Raw genomic sequence first — 16348 nt, 5'->3', positions numbered from 1 at the left:
AGTTAGATGTGTCAGGGGGGGATTTTTAAACCGGGAAAAAAGGGATGTGGATGCAGAAGTAACTTTAATATCAGCAAGGGGGGTTTTCAAAACAAGACTTGATAAAAATGTATCCACTTTAGAATATTTAATCATCAATTATCAAGAGAGAAGACTTCTCTTTTACATAGGCCTATTTACATATTTTTGCAGTTTGTTACTCCTGCAGTTTTGGGCACAGGTAATTCAGCCATGACGGGAACTCAATTTAAAAACCACAAAGTTTGTGCTTCACAGTTGACAAATGGTGCTAATTGGCATTGTGAAGCTAATACGACCCACCTTTGTAGCAGCATTTGGATTGTGATTAAGTCACACAAGAGGTTATACTCATTAGGGTTGAAAAGTCTTTTGAACTGAGAGCCTGAACTTTATTTAACGTGATGCTGAATGCTTGACTGTATGTACTGTGAGAGAAGGGACTCTTAGTACTATAGAGACAACTGCAGCTAGATATCTTTATACATTATTATTTCCATCATCATTTGTTTAATCTATAATGTGTGAAAATCCTTCTGTACTTTTTACACCTCCCCAGAATGTAACTTAATACATGTACTCATGTTCTGTACGTGGGTGCAGTTTTGAGGTACTTGTACTTGAGTATGTCTATTTTCTGCTATATTACTTTATTCTACTACTCTACTACATTTCAGAGGGAAATGTACTTTTTCTTCACTACATTTATGTATACAGTATATTAGGTAGTTAAAATGATCTCTACCTTGACAACTGCTACTTGTAATGCTAATTACATAAATGCATCACTAATAACATTCCAATAATATGTAGAATATAGTGTATACACTCTATCTATACTATACTATAACACTCTGAGTGGGGTTACTTTGCATAAGTAGTACTTATACTTTTGATACTTTAAGTAAATTTTGATGCTAATACTGTACTACTACTATTTTTATTTGAGTAAGATTTTGAATGCAGGACCTTTACTTGTAAGTGTGTTTTATACTGTGGTATTACAACTTTTACTTGAGTAAAACATGTCAGTACTTCATCCCTCACTACACACACGCCAGCAATGTTTTTTCTTTTGTTGAGCGCAATGTTTCTTCTTTCTACCTTCATTAACTAAGTAACTAACTACTTTTATTGACTTCGTTTGTCATCTAACTGTCTGTCAACAACATTCATCAGTCAGTACTTTACATGGATAAATTGACCAAACATTAACACCATAACTAATAGGCTCCTGAGACATTGCCTTAACGGTTTTATATGTCCTTAGTATTATACCCTTTTAGAGATAAATTATTTATAAAATCTCCTACTTGAAATGTAACAACAGTGATATTAATCTAAAACCATTATATATAATTGTAAAACACTGACAGGGACAATTTTTCTGCACATAGCCTAATAAGTATTTTTACTTTTGATAAGGTACTTGAAGTAAATTTTGCTGATTATCGCCTACTTCTAAAGATTTTGAATGCCTGAATTTTACTTGTAGTGGAATATTTTCACAGAGTACTTTTACTTAAATAGGCTATGTGTACTTATTCCATCACTGCCTGATCCTATTAGTGTAGGAGAATAGCTCAGTAGCCATGACTTCACTATTAAAAATGAAACTACCAAAGCCCTTGCGGTGTTTTTTTCTGTTAGTCTTATATTTATACTATAATGAGCAGTCGTTAGGTTATTTCCGGCGTGTGGAAAGAAAACAGCCGCTGTTTAATCCTCTGGCCCCGTGCCCAAACTGGGCTATAGGTAAACTCAACCCACCTCGCACAGGAGGACACGCTGCTGAGGAGGTTAACGCTCAGTCAACACGTCTCTCTCTCTCTCTCTCTGCTGTAGCTTTAGTGATTTGTGCCGAACTGGAGTTTCTTTTGTCCATTTTTCGTGGATAAAGAATATAAAATGACTTGACCGAGAAATGCAGCACCGACCTGAGGAGTTTTACAGGAGCTACAAGGCGACAACACAGCGGATTAAGTCGCGGTAGCTTCTAAGCTACAGGTAGGACACGTCAAGAGACGTCAAGTTAGCGGGAGAAAGAGTGGGACTTCCGGCAAATAATTCAAAATAGAAGCGCACGTGTCGAATTCTGGGCGTAAATGTAAAATAGCAGGATGGGTATAAAGATATGTGAGTAGAGGTGTGTGTGTTACTATAGTCAGACACAATGTACGTATGTGTTGGGTTTATACTGACATTCTTAAACGCAAAAAATACTGTAGAATATTTGTAACATTAAGTAATAATTTGCATCCAAATGTGTTCACTTTCTCCCGTTAGATATTTAATTATATGTGAATTATGATGCAACATAAATAATATTTGTAGATTCTTTTTACGCCCTGTTGCACTGTAGACATTATTTATTTATTGACTAATTTATTTAAAGTATATTTATTTATTCATATTTTCCCACTTTTATTCTGAAGAATTGCTTCTGTTCCTGGCTTCTCTTGACAAGCTTGATGTTGTTTCTGATTTTAATAGTAAAAGACGTCGTTTATCCCAAAATGGCAAGTGCTGTAGATGTATAGAAATGTCAGGAATAAAATATATATGTGGGCCTATTTAAAGTCATTCAACAGGGGAAATGTGAATAAAATCGGGTTGACTTTTGTCCAGTATTGACAGTTATTATAAGACAGCACACTTACCAATGTAAGTGTTAAAATGTTTTGTAAAACAAGTTACACAAGTAAAATTTCCAAATTGCTTAAAATTTGTTGTCGAGGACACTTAATAATAAGTTGGATTTTTGCAAAACTATTTATTTTCCTTTTCCCCTGAACTCACACTAAGTACACTAACACACGTATGAAACCTACCTTGTGGACTGCTCCCAAGACCGCAGCCAACCTTAATTTTCTCTAATCATAGGACAAACCCCCCTTCAACTTTTTAGACAAATTAAACATTTGCTTCTAAACACCTACTGTAAAAATATCTTGGGTGTCCTTGTCTTGCTGGGGAGTGTCAAGTCTACACAAGGAGTTGTGTAGACTTGACAGTCCTGTGCACACAAAAAACACTTAAAGAGTTGTATATTGGAGCTCATTTATTGGCTATTTAATGTACTTCTATCAAATCTTGGGAAAGCCATTGGCTATTTAGGATTAAGTTGCCTGAGTTAGTGAAGAATTGTTGTAATGTCAGTGTTTTGGTGATTGTAACTTCAGCTTTTACTGTATGTGTACAGGAGGTGGGAGGGTGGCATCACTCTTCAAACTGATATAGAAAGGTATAGCTTCACAAATGTACTTGACTTTAAGTTGAAAAAAATAAATTATATGCAGCAACAGCAACTTAGTGGCAAAGGTGTACAGGGAAGTGAGCAACTGGAGGCAGAGTGTGTAGTGACTCCTCAGCAACAATCCCTGTGGCTTAACAAGATTACAGGTTATTGGATTGGGTGTCTTGTGACAGCACAAAATGTTTGTCTCCTGAGACAAAGATGGGCATGGAGCAGGAGGAGCATGTAAAAAGAGCAGAGACCAGAGCAGAACTGATCCAGTAGAGCGGCAGGAGGAAGGTTTGAAGGCCTATGAAGGCTGTTCATTTGTAGTTTAACATATACTGATCTCTCGCTTCTAATGTTTTGGTTAGCAATGGCAGTGCTACTGCACAACTCCAAGGGCCCTCAAAAATCCCAGGTTCACTGTGTGGAAATAGTGTAGTTTGATTAATTATTACATGAATGTTATAACATGAATATGGGAATGTGCACCACTAAAGCACAATATGAACTGACATAAGGGCCTCAAGTTGGTCCTGTTTTATTACTTAATGTTCAGTCCCTATCAAAATCTAGACCTTAATTTTTTTTTTAATGAATTGGTGATTGCTGAACAGCAAATGTTTTGCCATGTATTGTTTCAGGAACAAGGCAATGAACAGATAAGCTACTTTCTGTGCCGTCACTCCCTGGAACCCTGTGGGACCCTGCGGTTCTCATCTCAGTCAGGCCTGCCCATCTTCTGCTAAAAGATTTTAAGATATTTCAGATTTAAAAAATGTGTTTTACGCTGTTTTTCTAAATTATTGGAAAAGATTATATGTAGCTAACTTTCTCTATTTTACTAAGACTCTGTGTCCAGCCACTTACACATTTCTTTTTTATGGGGACCCTGTGGGTTCAAACTGTTCTCCCCAAAAATACAGCCAAATAGGTTTGATTGAAGTTCTTTATTGATTGTAAATATAATAGGTGCGCCTCTAACAAGAGATGCCCCAACTCCAAAAACCATAAAAAGTATAAAAACACAATACAGCCAAAAAGTATTTTGGTCCTTTTTCAGAAGGCAAGGGGGTAGAGGCATCATGAAAAGGCACTGTCACTGAATTTTATTTTTTAGTAATATAAATTCATAAATATTATATACATTTCAAATATTTCCATCACAACATTACTATACAGTATATAACAAAGTTCATTAAATATAACACAACTGTAGTAAAAACTAAAATTTAAAACAATACCTTATTGACTACAGATCATGCTAATTATTAGTATAATTATTATTATGGGGGCAATCGGCCACTCAGACATTTTTCTATTGAGGGCTTAAAGCTAACTAAGGAGCTGATTTCTTAATGCTCATTGGTAATCCATTCCACATAATGGCAGGTGAAGACAATAAAGTGTCCTTCCTCATACAACTCTTAAACCTGAAGCGAACCTGTGTAAGTTGCTTAAAACCGCCCATATTTACGTCTATTGTCAGGCAATAACCTCTAGTGGCCATAGTAATTATGACAGGAGCAAGTCAGGCGAGGTGGTATATGAGAAACAATATTTACATGAACCAAACCATGATCTTTTTCTAAACCTAACCAAAGTATGACCGTTTCGTAAAACATGTGACGTAACTTAACTTTCATTACCAAATACTGTTGTCAGTACTTTCCCACAGTCATGTTGTTTTCGGAGTCAGTGACAAACAACCTATTCTGTCCTTTAGGTATGAGGATGTGTTGGATGAACAAATTCTTTTAAAAAGGTTGGCACTGAATGTAATGCAGCGTTTGGCAGAATCATCCAATGCTGATGTTCTTGTCTGTTGGGTTTGATGTTATAGTCTCTACACTCCAAGAACTTTTAGATCAAATTGCCAAGTAGGAAGCAGCGTCCTGTGCTGAACAGTTTGCTTACTAAATGATTCAGTATCAAACAGGATTGAGCTGCAAATTAGGGTGTTTGTCCAATAATACTGTGAGTGAACATAGTGTTTTTTTGCAGCAGCGTGGGATTAAGCATAATGCACAATCATCTTGTCACTGTGGTTTATTCTGTCTCCGTCTTGCTCTCCTGGCCAACATGAGCGATAAAACTTAAATGACAGTTGCAAGTGAAATAATAACATGACATTTGTTTTTGATAATTTCTTTAATTCCAGTTGCTGGAACCCTGCACAGACTAAATAAGAGTGAAAGCTGAAACATCTTCATGCCAAAACAAGTTTTTCTTCTAAAAAAAGTCATATAATGAGAGTGTTTATTCTAAGGCTGTTTGTGTCAATGACTATGTGACCGGTTTCATAAGTTTTTCAGACTGCAAGCAAACATTTGTGAATGGTGTAACCAAAGAACCATCCAAAGTCTGTTCCCTTAGGCCATCAGACACAGTGGACATAATGTGGCGTCAAAAAATCCCCAGCTGTCAGGTAACACTACCTAAACTAAGAACAAGGTACTGGTTTTTCATATGAAAGTGAGCCAAAAGTTATCTGCAAGGCAGGAAATTAATCCCGTAATATGATCTCATAGTATGCTCTTCAAAATTGGCAACAGTTATGTTTTTTTCCCTACACATATTTCCCCAAGTATGGACTTATCACTAAAGAAAAACATTTTACAAAGTAAATCACTTATAATTAACAAAGATTTTTTTTGACCAATTGTAGGAAATTCTTTAGTTGAATTTGAAGAATGAATGTTAATGCTTTTATACAAATGAAAAATCTTAATTTAAATATTGTTCATTGCATTAGCCACTGATCTGGGGAATATTATTAAAATACTCCAACCTAACCATTTCCTTAGCGCACAACTACAAGCACCCCCTTGGAGGATTGTTTCTAAGTGAACTGCAACATCACCACAGGGCTCCATTTTGCCCTTAGGCCCACACATCTGGGATACGATACCCTCCTTAATCTCCTAACCTCAGGCTTAAGGTGGTGACCCCACTAACCCTTACCTTATCTATTACAACAGACCTTTCACCTCCCATTCAACCCTCTGTGATCACAGATAACCAGTCAGATGTAAAATCTCTAGGACCAGGAAGCCTCTGTTGTTTGAACAGGTCAGTGGCTGACGTGAAGCTTCTGGCCAATTAGAGATAATACATTGGAAACTGCTTACAGGAGCATATTTCCATCAGCACCTGTAATTATACCAGAGCAGGTGGTAATAACTTCCCTTCTCCCAGAGGAAAATATGGCACAGGACAGGTGGGTGTTTGTGTGTGTATGTGAGGGAGAAAAAGAGAGAGATTTGATGTGCAGCTGAGAGGAAGAAACATAATAGATAGATAGTACACTGCAAAGCATTTAAAGGATGGTACCAGCTTTTTTCTTTTTAGTTATCATCTGGTTAAGTGATTCTCAAACACAGGGTAGCCTATTTTTGCTGTTGCCAGAGGGTACCTTGAAGATTGTGGACTACTCAGATAACTTAGTATTTGATAAAAAAAAAAAAATGTATCTACATACTTATGTTAAGGAAGAAAATGAACTCCACACATGAGATCACAAATTGGTGTGATGCTGATCTTGGTATATTTACAATAACAAGTAATCTACCAGTTATGATTGGCTGCCTGCAAAGTACATACACCTATCTGAGACAGTTGTAATATATAAACAAATAGTTATAAAGCCAGCAGGGAAGCTGAACTTGTTAACTAAAAGAAATATACACTTTAAAAAACTGTTGAAATGTTAATAATAAATGGTTAAAATAGTTAGTTATCTATCTATGGGTAAAATAGTTAAAGCACTGGATAAATATGGGAACTTCAAAGTAATGGATAAACAGATGCAGCTAATAGATAACCTGTTAAAATTGTTATTTAAAAGTATTAAACGTAAGTATAAACAATTAACATTGATTGCTAAAAGTAATAGATGAACAGTTGTACTTATTTAAATGTGATGTAGTTACATTACAAACTAACAGTTGAAATAGTTAGATACAAGTAAACTGACAAACAATAAGTTAGCTAAAAGAAATGAATGAACATTTGATATAGCTAGTTAGTCAAAAGAATTAGTTAGATTAACAGTTGACATGGTTTGCTAAACGTAATGGGAAGAATCGTTAGTTAAAATGAGCAGTTAGCTTCAAGTAATGGTTTAATAGTGAGCTAAGAGACCGTTTAAATTAATGGATAAACAGTTGAAATAGTTAGCAAATAAATAGTAAGAAATGTATAAATAGTTGAAAAAGTGAACTTACATTAAAGGATAAGAAACACAGATAGCTAACAGTAAGAGGTAACAGTTGGAATAGCTAATAGTAATGCTAAAATGTTCAAATAGTTAACAGTGACTTAAACATTGACAAATCAATCTTATGAAAGAAATATTGCAGCAATACCCACTTTTATATAATCAACAGTGTTAAATAACATCCAGTTTAAAATCAGTTAAGTAGAACATAATCCATCACAGAGAACATGAAGCTGTAGTTTGGTTCGGTTTGATTTGATTTGGTTCAGTTGAATCATTCCTTCACTGAGCCTGAGTTGAGTGTGTTCATATCAGTGTGTGTCTCATGTTTTGCTCTACTTATCGTCAGTCACCATCCACAGGAAGAAATATAAGTATTTGTGTGAAAATATCTCACCTATCTTACACAATTTATGGTCATATCCTTGGTTTCTTCCCCTTCTTCTTTTGGTATCTGTAATAGTTAATTTCAGGAGACATTTGGTGCTGAAAATTTTTTAAATGTAAAGTGTATTTTTTTTAAATGTTTGAGTCAGCTCAAAGCAGCGCATCAGGTCAGCCATCTGCTCAACCTCTGAGGTGCTCTATTTCTTTGTAGACATCTGGGTGAGAGCAGCACTGGCCTCATTTACACAAGAACACAGCTTTGTTTTGCTGAGTAGAGACTTTTAATGTAGCATAAACCAACAAATTAGACTTTGAATGTTGCATCACCGCTGTGTTGATTTTGCAGACAGAGTCCATTTGTTTGCTCCATAAACTTTTTGAGAAGAGCTCTCTCCCTCTTTGAAGCCAAACCTGGAGACAAAAACAAACATCATTTTGTACATGACGGTCCAGCGGAGAGGTGCCTGCTGTTAACATAGAGCTGTGTGTTTGTGTATTTAGGGCCAGGAGCATGACTGAGCAGCAGGAACAGAGCGAAGAAACCGGCTTGCTCTCAACACAGGACCTGGACCCATCCAAGGACGACGACACACACGGCCACTTCAGGCAAATCCCGCAAAAACACACAACACTTGCTGTCTTTCCATGCTCTTTTTCCCCCCACACACACCATCTGTATCCTGTGCATGGTCATGGGTTACAGCCCTGGAGATTTATTTTCACAGCACTTATTTTGTGCTTTTATTTCAGCTGTATTTGATGTAAAACAATGGTCAGATGCGCGCGCATGCACACGCGCACACACACACACACACACACACACACACGCACACATGCAAAGAGACTGCAAAGACCCATTGAGAAGAAATGTGTTTGGAAATGTTTTATTGCTGTAGTTACACTAGTAATGAAGTGTTTTTCTACAATTCACCATATTTTTGGTGCAAGAATGCATACACGATGTGTGTGTGTGTATGTGTGCCTGCAGACTGTGTGTGTGTGTGTGTGTGTGTGTGTGTGTGTGTGTGTGTGCGTGTTATATAAGAAGGATTCAATGCAGGAGCAGTGTAATCCTGGGGAATCTGCTCTGGGATGGGATTTAGCACTGAAGCATGGGATGTGTTAGTAGACTCGTTGAATGGGAGGGACTTGAACGTTTAATGCACATGTCAGTCTTGAACTTGTAGCCCCCAGTAAGCTGTGTGCGTGTGTGTGCGTGTGTGTGTGTGTGTGTGTGTGTGTGTGTGTGTGTGTGTCTTTTATTCCCTCCCAGTGCCTAACTCACCTCAAAACTCTGTTGCTGCCTGCAATATTTTAGGTTGTAAATATTCCTTTACACATCCAGGACACACAAAGCAACATTAACATTCATTTTGAATCATGCCTCTGGCCAGGTGATGAGTGTATGTCAAATATTCACTCTTCTTTCTGCACTGTGTTGGTCTCCACCAGCTTACAGTGGGTTTATCTATGGATGTTAATGAGTCAAGCATAAATTAAGTGTGCTACGAAACCAAAACTATGAGCTAAACACTATGTCTTTTTGTGTTTATAGTTTTTGTCACACAAACACTATTTTTCACACACAGTAAAATACTGTTGATTGGAAACTGTTTTCTATTAATTCAACTGTCTGTGTATGTGCAGCATTGCTATTAATAAGCCTGTGTAATGTTTGCAGGTAATGTGTCTTAAACAGCAAGTTTAAAAATAATCAATATTATCTTTAAAATAAAAGAACACAAAGATTCCCCCGTATAAGGTGGCCTTTTCTTGTTATATCTCCTAAATAGCTGACAGTGTTTACAGCTCAAATAAAAGTTTAAAATATCTATCAAGATCCTCTGAACAGCTCGTGCAACATAACCCAAGGATGCTGTGTGTGTTGGAAAGAAGGAAATGATCAGACATATGGAAATTAGTACTGAATTTGTGTACAGTGTCCCAATATTTGACTATAAAATACGATATACATATAATTTACTTACATCTGTAAAAAGATAGCTTTGGTAAGAGCTATGGTAGTTTGAGGCTCGAGATGGAACTACAAGTGCTCATTAAGTGTGTGTTGGTTGGCTGTACAAAACAAAAAATCAACTGGCATGTGGGTAGATAGATAAAAGAATCACTAAATTTCACATTTGTGTAAACGTTTTACGTAAAGTCTTAGATCAAATGTGATCTCTGAATTAGATTTTAAACTCAGGAGACTATTTGAAACTTCCTCTACTTCTCTCGTCATTCCTTATCTTTTCTTGTGGATACTTTGAAGTCTAATAGTGAGTCTATCTACTTCTCCAAGTCCCAATTTCTTCTCCGCAAGCTAAAATTATTGACTGGGAGTCCACTGCCACCGATGGGAGGTGTTCGCTTTCTAATTTAGGATTCAATTTAGGATTCTTTGAGCTTGTAATTAGTTTCACCATTCAGCCTCACAGCCAAGGGCACTGAGGATACACTGACAAAGGCGCATGCGTATACACACAAACTCACTCGCAGCAAGTGTTTTGCTTGCTACAGGGGTATAAGCTGATATACAGTTTTAGTTTCATTGCCAAACCAAAGCTTTTGAAATGATTGTAGAGATTTAAAACAGTTGTTCTTGCTCTGTGAGATTTTTGGGTTATTACGCCTTATTATACCTTATGTGCAGGACTCAGTAAGTTTCACTACATGAACACAATGCTGAGCCTCCTGGCACCTGGATACCAACTTATGCTACTGCTGTTGCTGTGTGAAAACTTTACAAGCCCTGCTTTAGTAATTTTCATGTTTTTACTTCAGCTGGGAAATCCAATGATTCCTCCTGGGCCTGTGAATTCATCTCAGATCCTCTGAATAATGTCCAAAATAAACCTTAAATGACATTTTAGTGAAGCTAGATTTCCCTGTTGTATATTTGACAACTGTCCATTATTTTCTAATGTCATCCCAGCATGACCTTGTTTATACCCTTTGTAAAAAACCACATTCACAGCTCTCCTAACGCTGTGATGGGAATTGCCTGTTGCGGTTTTCTTCTTACGCTCACCTCCATATACCGGCAGTATTGATTAAGACCTGGAACTTGTGTAAAAGAAAGAGACAGATGGAGAGCGAAGAGTAGAGAGCCAGTTAATCCCTACAGAGCCGTCTGTGTTTTTAATAATCGCTCTCTTCTCTCCACCTGGGAGTGCAGAGCCACTGTGGAGCCTATTTATAGGCAGGAACCAGCAAGCAGAGCAGCACACATGCACCATTGTTCATAACATGGTCACAAGTCTTTTCTTGGAGGGCTATTTTAATGAGAAAAGTGATGATTTTGCACATCTAGGACATAAGCTGTATAAAACCAACATGCAAACAATAGTCTCACCCTGCTATTACACAAGGACACATGCACTCACACAGCAGGCAGCCATCATCTGCTAACCTCTCTGCTCTCTTACACATAAACTCTCCATCGGTCTTTATCCAGTAATGAGTTATCTCACTCATTCTCTGATTCTCTGAATGAAAGTGAAGATGGTAGCAGATTAACAATAAAGACATTAAAAAGAATGACCTAATGCTTGAAGACCAGTGTACTTTTATGCTACTTAATACTTCTACTCCAGTACAATACACAGGGAATACTTTTTACTGCACTGATTAAACTAGTGGCTCCCAACCAAGAAAACCGCTTTAATCTTGAGAAGCTGCAGAGCTGCAGTCTCTCTTCATTCAACTTACACTGTAAATTTCCAACTAAACTGAGGCGCTCTCTCTCTCTCTCTTGCCTGTCATTCACCGGTCTTGTGCAGAGTTTTACGTGCATTACTGTTGCCGATAACTGCATGCACGTCGTGGTTCCTCGCGGGTCTATTTCAAGTAGCTGGCTATTTAAAAACGCTAAAATATTATTTATGTGGTTTATGAACGGTGATAAATTATCCGAAAGTCCCGCAAGGTGCGGACAACTCTGCACAACACCAGTGAAGCTGGAGCTCCTCTCTTCAGCAGATGTTCCTCCACTGCCACTACACACATACACGCTACGCTTACACATGCGCACTGACGACCCAGGGTTAGGGTGACAATTTTGGATTTATTCACGTAATTTAAAAACATTTATTGAAATTTTTATTCTTTTTACATGTTTATTTACAGCATTAAACGTTGAAATGTGTATTGTAATAGGCTGTATATTAACTTATTGGGAGAAAACTGGTTCAATGTAAAATCAGACTTTGAGCACCCCCATATCGCCAAAATGGCATGATCCTCGTTTTGCTGCGAAGCTTCGATTGTGAGATTAACAGTCGAATCAGGCTCCGCCCATCGAAGCATCGAATCTTTGACTTGATCTTTGTCAGCCCTAATGCCTTCATATTTATATTTACACAGTGTGTGAATAATATCTGTGTTTTGATTTGTATTGTGGCAGGAGACGACAGTCAAAGCACCTAATTATCCTCTCTGTCAACTATACATAGTGCTCATTGCTTTGGGTTTTTTTTAGCATTCTTTTGATAGCATCTTTATGTTCTTTATGTCTATCACTCTTTCTCAAAACTGTTGCTCTCAAACTCACCTTTCCACTGTATTGTTTTTTTTTTTTACATAACAGTTCAGTTTGAAACTGTTGCCCTCTAATATTTATTAAAGAGGTGGTATTATGCTCATTTTCAAGTTCAAAATCTTATTTAGGGGTTGTACCAGAACAGGTTTACATGGTTTAATTTTCAAAAAAACCCATATATTTGTCATACTGCACATTGCTGCAGCTCCTCTTTTCACCCTGTGTTGAAGGCTTTGTTTTAGCTATTGAGTGATACATCTTGCCTCTATATGATCTTTGTTGAGAGTTGCACATGCGCGGTTCCTAGTTAAGGACTACTAGCCAATCAGAAGCAGAGAAGGGTGGGTCAGTGAGAAGCTGGTAAACACGGCTTCGGTTCAACTTATTATTTTCCCCTTACCAGCTTAGCAACATGGACTGGAGGATGAGTTTCAGAGTAGTGAGTTATTAATCGGTAAGAAAAGTATCTTTCATCCATAAAGTTTTAACTGAGCTCTGTCTGTACATCACAGTAACATTATGTCGATTGACTGCCTGGAGGGTAGCTAGTGTTTGGAAGGGAGTGGAGAGGTGTGTGCTGCAAGTCAGTGTTTTTCTACCTGTGTTTTTGAGGGCGTGTCAGACAAGCCACTTGGCGAGCCGTTATATGACGTGCATTTTGCTTTCATCTCTGTGTCATCACAGGGATGAAAGGAAAGCGGCTGGACTACAAACGAGCTGTTTTCAGTCAGTTCAGAGCAGTGTTTTCTGCGGGAGATGGGAACTCCCTTTGGGCTGCACTTTGGGCTTTTTCACTTTGCAAACCTGTTACATGCACAAAAAAGATATATAACTAAATAAAGGAGAGGGAAAAAGCCAAAAAGCATAATAACACCTCTTTAATATTTTAGGCCATCTTTCAATAGAGTCATATGATTAGATTTATATTATAATGATGCAAAGCGCCGTTGCTTCAATTAAAAAAAGACACTTAACAAAATGAAACCTAAATCAAACCAAGGAATATTATTTGAAAAGTTAAAAGTGATTCTTTCATACAGTACAATGAGAGACCTTTTTCCTGTTTAGCATGTTATTCCTCAGCAGATGTTCATTCATATTGATAATAATTATCATGTTTTCCCATGGCTTAAATTGTACTGTATATAGTAATGGCATTACATGAGTTTCCCAAAGGTTTTCTTTCCAAAATAATATAATTTCTTATGATGATGATTTTGGTGATTTGGTAATAGGTGATTTTAAAGTCTTGAGAGTTTAGTAACTTACTTAAATGTTTTCATTTTTACACTCTCAGATTTAAGTTTACATTAGTAATTTTGCTGTGCACAAATAGAAATCAGCATCCCGGCGGAATGAGTTTAATCTCCACTGTGTTCTACCATGAGAAGAAGGGTGACATGGAAAGAGGCAGCAGAGTCAGGGAGGGCTGTTTTGGGACAGATGTCACGCTATCTTCTTAAGCAGAGGAGAGTCTCTCATAGAGAGGGACTCTGACAGTCCTTATGCTATAAAGGCAACAGTGAGGGGTATTTTAAGATAATAGGCACCTTGCTGTATATTAGTGAAGGACACTCAAGGAGAATAGAAATGATGGTCCTGCTGAATCATAATGCAACCATATTGAGAAATACATTTTCATAAAATATTACTCTGGAAGAACTAGTGAGGGTAAAATATTAACAACAATACAACAATATATTGAATTATATATAAGCACTAGTATAGTATTGTCGTTTTAGTTTTCACTGCATTTACATTCCTTTAAAGTTTTAACAGACCTGTGTTAACAGCAAGTAAGGCTAGTATGGTTTTTCAGCTAAGTCCCGTCTGTTCTCGCACAACACTTGTGCAGTTTACATTGATAACAGTGGCAGATTTAGCATCAAAATACTTTAGGTAATTTTAAAAACAAAGTGTCCTTGATTTCAGACAGAGGTAAACAAAAGGAGCTGTCTCACTTCCCCCGCACCAGTTGATGGTTCTTGTAGAAGAAACAGCATTGTTCCTGTACTGCAGAGTAGAGCTAGTTAGTCCTAATATTATAAGCAGTAGAAGTAGTGGTAGAAGTATTAGAAGTAAAATGTACTGGAAGTAACGTGACTATATATATCAGATAGATGTAGTGCAGTAAAATGTTAAATATTTCACTTTGAAATATAGTGGAGCAGAACAATAAAGTATCATTAAATATAAATACCCAAGTAAAGTACCTCAAATTTGAGCTAAAGTGCAATACCAAAGTAAAAGTACTTAGTGACAGTCCACCTGTGATTACAAGTATGATAAGGTAAGATTAATCTGACAGTTATTTCCTTGTAACCTAACACTAGCTACTTTTTTGTATTTAAATCACTTTTAATGTTACAAAAGAAAAGGCTCTGTAGATGATGACTTTAACCAATGTGTTTGGCAAATGTAACAGTCATCATGTCTCCTTCCCATTATCAGAATCAGATTTATTTGCCAGTTATGTATACAGTTTGACTCAGGATTGTACATTGCTCATGATGTGCTTACTCATACAATAATTCAATAACACAATAATAAAATCAAACACAGGCTACATCATAGAGAACACCAATATACACACTATAAAAAAAAACAATATAGACAGATTGACAAATAGTGCAGTGAGCAGAGTGCAAAGGATGCAGGAGTAAATTATTATTGTTATGTACATGTTGGAGGTGGATGTGATATACAGGTACACATACATGTACACAGTGCGATGGAGCATAGTGCAAAGGATGCTGGAATAAATATTATGTGCAGGTGTTATTTACTTGAGGTAGGTGGATTTGGTATACAGTATAATATACAATATGACAATATAACAGTATGAACAGCTCTGAAATAGAGAATGATGAATAAATAATAAGTGATAGTCAGTAAACAGGTGGCTGATTAGAGGCAGAGTTACTGGGTTATTATACAGAAGTTGTTTCTGAAACTGTGAGGCAGAAATCAGCTGGAACAGGTTGTGTCCGGGATGAGATGAATCTGCAGTGATGTTTCCTGCCCGTTTCCTGACTCTGGAAATATGAAAGTCCTGAATGGAGGGCATGTTGGCACCAATGATTTTTTCTGCAGACCTGACTGTCCGTTGTAGTCTGCTCCTGTCCTTTTTGGTGGCAGATCCAAACCAGACAGTGATGGACATGCAGAGGACAGACTGAATGATGGCTGTGTAGAAGTGGATAAGCAGGTCCTTAGGCAGGTTGAGCTTCCTGAGCTGGCGCAGGAAGTACATCCTCTGCTGGGCTTTCTTGATGATTGAATATCATCAAGAAAAATGATATCATGATTATTTCTACTGGACTCTGTTGGGTTGAAGATATTAAGGCCTCCCGTCACTTGATGCTGTTTTCTCTTGCCCCAAATGAAATGTGGCTTCGAGTGAAATAATCCATCACAGTAAACACAAAGTGGCAATTTGGTTTTGCCAGAGCTTCTGTTTTATCAGTATCTCCTTGAGCAGGAGTGTTTTCATATCAGCACTACGTTACATCGTGCTCTGCTCGCTGTCAATCACGTATAGTACTTACAGAAAGATACAAGAAGAAAGGGAAGTCTGTCAGAAAATAATCCCTCAAAAACATCTAGCCTTTCAAATTATATTGTTACATACATGTATTCTTCTTTGAAGTGTCTTAACTGGGACAGCAGTTCATTTTAGTGACATTTTCCTTAAAGGGCTGATTAAACTCTGTTTTATCTGCTTGGTGGTTCTGTCTGCATTCGCAATAGATATGAGTATCATGCTGTGACATCTGCTGCTCAGCTCTGACTATTCCTCCTGAGGCGAGCTTGATGCCAATGATGTGTGTGTGTATGTGTGTGTGTTCATGTATACTGACTATAAAAAGAACAACATTGATAATCTCCTGGCATGGTCACTATTTGTGTTTAAACAACTCAGTATTTATCTTTGATTATGTTGTTT

At 37.2% G+C, this 16348-nt stretch overlaps 1 protein-coding gene across 5 annotated transcripts in view; it reads left to right on the top strand.

Annotated features, from left to right (window-relative positions):
* Positions 1-16348, top strand: part of gramd2aa (GRAM domain containing 2Aa) — a 34391-nt gene that overhangs the window by 385 nt on the left and 17658 nt on the right. For 4 of the 5 annotated variants that reach the window (XM_038700489.1, XM_038700492.1, XM_038700490.1 and 1 more), the window contains exon 2: positions 8364-8468. In XM_038700489.1, coding sequence (XP_038556417.1) covers positions 8364-8468 — 105 coding nt within the window. Of the gene's footprint in view, positions 1-1788; positions 2026-8363; positions 8469-16348 lie in introns of those variants that run through there. The other variant, XM_038700491.1, reaches the window with a different exon arrangement.

Source organism: Micropterus salmoides, unplaced genomic scaffold (assembly GCF_014851395.1).
Source record: "Micropterus salmoides isolate LMB-PRFRI ecotype aquatic unplaced genomic scaffold, ASM1485139v1 Ms_hic_scaffold_6, whole genome shotgun sequence".
Lineage (NCBI taxonomy): Eukaryota > Metazoa > Chordata > Actinopteri > Centrarchiformes > Centrarchidae > Micropterus > Micropterus salmoides.
This window is presented reverse-complemented; position numbering and strand designations above follow the sequence as displayed.